The sequence below is a fragment of the Carya illinoinensis genome, chromosome 2 (assembly GCF_018687715.1).
Source record: "Carya illinoinensis cultivar Pawnee chromosome 2, C.illinoinensisPawnee_v1, whole genome shotgun sequence".
Lineage (NCBI taxonomy): Eukaryota > Viridiplantae > Streptophyta > Magnoliopsida > Fagales > Juglandaceae > Carya > Carya illinoinensis.
In genome coordinates this window covers 25,058,973-25,063,526 of record NC_056753.1, presented here as the reverse complement: position 1 = coordinate 25,063,526, position 4,554 = coordinate 25,058,973, and the positions used below count along the sequence as shown (strand labels likewise).

At 38.4% G+C, this 4,554-nt stretch overlaps 1 protein-coding gene across 4 annotated transcripts; it reads left to right on the top strand.

Annotated features, from left to right (window-relative positions):
- Positions 1 to 4,060, top strand: LOC122300481 (uncharacterized protein At4g15545-like). 4 transcript variants are annotated; one of them, XM_043111172.1, is made up of 9 exons: positions 1 to 405; positions 516 to 584; positions 1,230 to 1,295; positions 1,419 to 1,539; positions 2,243 to 2,338; positions 2,577 to 2,786; positions 2,878 to 2,920; positions 3,563 to 3,641; positions 3,775 to 4,060. In XM_043111172.1, the coding sequence occupies exons 1-9, from the start codon at positions 130 to 132 to the stop codon at positions 3,865 to 3,867; spliced, it is 1,053 nt and encodes a 350-aa protein (XP_042967106.1). In that variant the 5' UTR covers positions 1 to 129; the 3' UTR covers positions 3,868 to 4,060. The 4 variants fall into 4 exon arrangements, with proteins under 4 accessions (XP_042967106.1, XP_042967107.1, XP_042967108.1 ...); XM_043111173.1 differs by having other exon boundaries at positions 2 to 405; positions 1,230 to 1,286; XM_043111174.1 differs by having other exon boundaries at positions 3 to 405; positions 1,419 to 1,488.
- The last annotated feature ends 494 nt before the right edge of the window (positions 4,061 to 4,554 follow it).

Sequence of the window (4,554 nt, the reverse complement as noted above, 5' to 3'; positions counted from 1 at the left end):
AATAAGCTAACCGCGCGCGCGCGCAGAATCTCTCTCGAAAGTCGTACCAATCTCTGTTCATGGTCCATCCAATCGATCTTCCCCATTTGTCCCTTTCTCGAAAAAATCAGAGAAAACAAAATAGAGCTGATGGCGAAGGATTCGGGTTGCTCCAACTTCGATCTTCCCCAGGCGGTGTTGGAAGTGCTGCCGTTCGATCCTTTCGAGCAGCTAGATGTGGCCCGCAAAATCACCTCCATTGCCCTCTCCACCCGCGTCTCCGATCTCGAATCCCAGTCCTCCGCCCTCCGCTGCAAACTCGCCGACAAGGACCAGCTCATCTCCGACGTCCGGGCCCAGATTGAGTATCTCGACGCCTCCCTATCCGATACCGCCGATCAACTAGCCCTTGCCAACGAGGAAAAGGTCCGAACAGCCCCTAACCCGATTCAGTTCTTATTTGGTTACGAAAAACGCCGTATAGTTCGTTCATCATTATTATTATTATTATTTTCTGGGCGTTCTATTTGGTGCAGGAGAGCTTGCTAAAACAGAACGCTTCGCTGTCCAACACCGTGGAGAAGCTTAATCGAGATGTCTCCAAGGTACCGCCGATTCTTTGCACTGACGGCTACATTTTCTGAATTATCGGATTTTAGTCCGTCGGATTATTTACTGCCACGTAGTATGGTGCACAGAGTGAGAATCGATACAGGGTGGTAATGGATACCGTTAATTGTTAAATTAAGATTTCTATTACGTTTGATTGAATAGAGATTATGTTGGGAGGAATATGAATTGATGTTAGCTTGAAACAATTTCCCACTGCAATAATTTGATATCATTGATTGGATGTTACAGTTTTTTTTTTTTTTGGTGCCTGAAAAACAAGAAAAAAAAAAAAAGTGAGTCTGATTACTTGTTGCGATTTGTGCTTTTAACAGGCAAATTTGTAACGTTGATTTAATTCCTAAAGACCGAAATGCTTTACAGAAAAAGTAAATGTGTGCTCGTGTGTGCCTCCTATTTTGCTACTAGGTGGTTGTGTGGACCTGTGGTGGAATATACGAATGTAGCATCTAACAATATGTTTAGATCTTTTCGATCCCCTTTCTTTATACAAATGATTGAGTGTAGAATCGGGTTTTGTAGTTGGAGGTCTCAATGTCTCATGGGGTCGTACTGTATTGGATGTTTGCAGTTGGAGGTCTCAATGTCTCATGGGGTCGTACTGTATTGGATGTTTGCAGTTGGAGGTCTTCAGGAAGGCACTCATGCAATCTCTTCAAGAGGATGATGAAAATTATGTGAGTAATGTAAGAAGTTCTGGTCTAGTTTAATGTGACAGTTTCATCAAACCTATTCATTGTGAGTGCAATACTAGCTGTCTGTTTTAGTATATCTGGTTTCTGCGATTACTGAATCTGGTTTCGCCACAGGCAGGGGTTCCTGAGGTTCTTGCCAGGATACAAAGCCATCCAAGTTTATCTTCTGCGTCACAGATAGGAGGTCCTTTACTTTTTGTTTTTGTTCGTGATATCCTACCTAGCTGGATTATAGGTGTTTGTTACTCTATTTGCTTATCCAATTGATAAATATCCCAACAGCGGAATGATTGTGTGCATGGAAATGAAACTTGTGGACTTATTGATATTAGTTTCTAATCACTTTAGACTCATAAGATAAAATATAGTTTTAATCCCTGCATAGGAAATTTTTTTAGCTCGAGATTTAACTTATTATTTCATTCGTGGCCTTCCATGGCCAAATGGTAAGATTCCCTTCCAGAAAGATGATATAACGCTCCAATGGAAGGCCTAAATCACATGGCTTATACTTCAAAAAGACTAGTCAATGTACAATTGGAGCTCTATTGAAACCTTATAAAGAGCAAGAACTTCTTATTTCCAAGCAATGTGGGATCCCATACACCATCTACCATTATCTTTATCATATGGGGTATCACAGGTGAGGTCTAGATCAATCTGTGAAAGGAGAGGTTTTTGGGTGCAGGAAGTACCTTTACAGCACATTGACATTGCCATCTGATCCGAAAAGTTTAAAATGAATGTATTAGGCTCATAAGTTACACCACCATTAATTTGAGATAGGTTTTCTATTTTTGATGCATTTGGTCTGAGTTTCTCAAATATTTGTTATGAAAAGTTACACCAAATATTTGATGCATTTGGTCCAAGTTTCTCAAATACTATTTTACCAACGCTACCATTAATCTGAGATAGGTTTTCTATTTTTTTTCCAGACAATGATGCTACATTTCCATATTCTGGATACTCTTCATTCCAGAGTCAGATGCCTGAACTAGGAAATTCATTTGCAGAGAATCATGAGGCTGATGGTATGTGCATATTTTAACTTGAGGTGGATATTATAACAACTTGAGAGTAGTTTACTTATCAAAAAAATTATAACTTGAGAGTAGCTGTTAAGATTAGAGTTTCTTCCCTTAGGCGTTTGCAATATGTGTCTTGCACGAGTTAATACCTAGATAGATATGCAGGCTATGTTATATTGCTCATGGATTGAAAACCCTGCAACTGAGCATGTCAGTTATGATTTCTGACCAATCCTTGCAGTAAGACCTCGCATCTCACATGGCCTCCTATTAGCATCCCAAGCTGGCACACCTCGTCTCACTCCTCCAGGTTCCCCCCATAGCCTATCTGCATCGGTGTCTCCAGCAAGAACATCTAAACCTGTGTCTCCAAGGCTGTATTCTACGTCTTCTTTGGCTCACTCAAGCCATCATGGCTCGATATCAAGCTCTGACACAGGCTCGCAAAGTGGTTAGCACTTGGACAAGTAGATTACTTATGGAAACATTTTCTTTAATTTTCTTTTACCTATTTCATTAGTCACTATCTTAATCTGTTTCAGGAAGAACACGGGTTGATGGGAAAGAATTCTTTCGCCAAGTCAGGTAAAAAAACATGGAGGTTTGAGATCCAGAATAGTCTTAACTATTTCTAACACATTCATGCGCTAACAAAATCATTCCCAAATCAATAAAAACTAATTTAATTAGCTCGCGTGTCCAATATGACTGAAGTGGTGCATCTTTTGTTAATGGAATTCCATATGCAACATTTTGCAGCTTACAATGTTTCAAACTTTCTGCTTTTGTAATGGAAAATTTACAGCATCCTCATGAATAGTATCAAACCTTACTCATCTGGACTCGACTCTCCAGTTCATTTGTAACCCAAAGCTTTTTATTCAGAGAAAAAAGGATCCGGATATGGGGGATAGCAGCTGCATCATTATGCTTTTATAATCCAAATAAATGTGGCATGACATATTATGCCCCTTGGGAAATAATTGTGCCTCCTTTCCCATTATGCATTGCTTTTCCCTTTCTCAACTGATTAAGAAAATAGATTTTTGCAATTTTCTTTTGGAGAGCAGTTAAAAAAATAAAAATAATAAATAAATAAATAAAAGTTTAATCAAGCAACTTTAACAACTCTGGAACCCGAGTTTTGTGCTAATGTGCTCATGATTTGGTTGCTGGGCTTCCAAATGAAGGATCTTTTCATCTGATCCCGTATCTTCCTGTCAGCAGGACCCGATTGTCTTATGAGCAGTTCGGTGCCTTTCTAGCAAATGTTAAGGAATTGAATGCCGGCAAGCAAACAAAAGAAGTATACTCTCTCTCTCTCTCTCTCTCTCTCTCTCTCTCTCTCTCTCTCTCTCTCTCTCCCCCCTTGCTGTTAACACTTCCTGTTCTGTACTGACTACTGATCAGCATCCACTTATGCTTCTGGAATATTTCAGGAGACTCTACTCAAGGCTGATAAGATTTTTGGCCCAGACAACAAGGACCTTTATACGATATTTGAGGGATTGGTCACTCGCAATGTCCACTGAAATTGCATAGCTGGAACTGTGATTACAGTTTGTAAGCAATGTTGTTTATTTCTACAGTTGAGCAGTTCACCCTGTATGCAACAATACAAAGTGCAGCGAAACGATTCTTTGAACTCCTGTTCAGTTGGATGTCGGGTCTCGAATTTGCATGTTTATTGACGAAATATGTCCTAGGCTAGGATATTGTCCTTTTTGTCATTTTTCTACCAAGTGTATACACAAAGTGAAAAAAAATAATAAATAATAAATAATGAAATGCTGTTTATTCTTACAAAACTTCGCTAACAATAAGTTCTAACATGTTTGCAATTGAAATGTTGAATTTTATGAAATTTGAAATTCAAAATTTAAATTAAAAAAGAAAAAATTGAGAAAATTAATCTTTTACTCAATACGTATAATGTTGTGAAGTACATATAACATTATTCATTTTTCGTCTCCCCTCGTCTGGGTTATGAGAGAAATCACATATGCAGCAAGTTAAAAGATAATAAAATCTGACCTGTAAGTGTAGGCTTTTTCACGTCTTCAATGAAGTTATGAAGGCAGTGCCTTTCCATAAATGGGTGTAAGCTGGGTCAAAAAGAAAGAAACAACTTAGGTTAGGTTTGAATGTAAAGATGGTTTTAAAGTTAGGTTTAGATATTAAAATCATCTCAATTAATTTTATTTTATTATTATAATTTT

Bases quoted from the DNA above. Each gene is read 5' to 3' on its own strand.
- LOC122300481 (XM_043111172.1), top strand. From the start codon at position 130: ATGGCGAAGGATTCGGGTTGCTCCAACTTCGATCTTCCCCAGGCGGTG. The intron at 585-1,229 runs GTACCGCCGATT...GGATGTTTGCAG, and splicing joins TTAATCGAGATGTCTCCAAG to TTGGAGGTCTTCAGGAAGGC. The intron at 2,921-3,562 runs GTAAAAAAACAT...TCCTGTCAGCAG, and splicing joins GAATTCTTTCGCCAAGTCAG to GACCCGATTGTCTTATGAGC.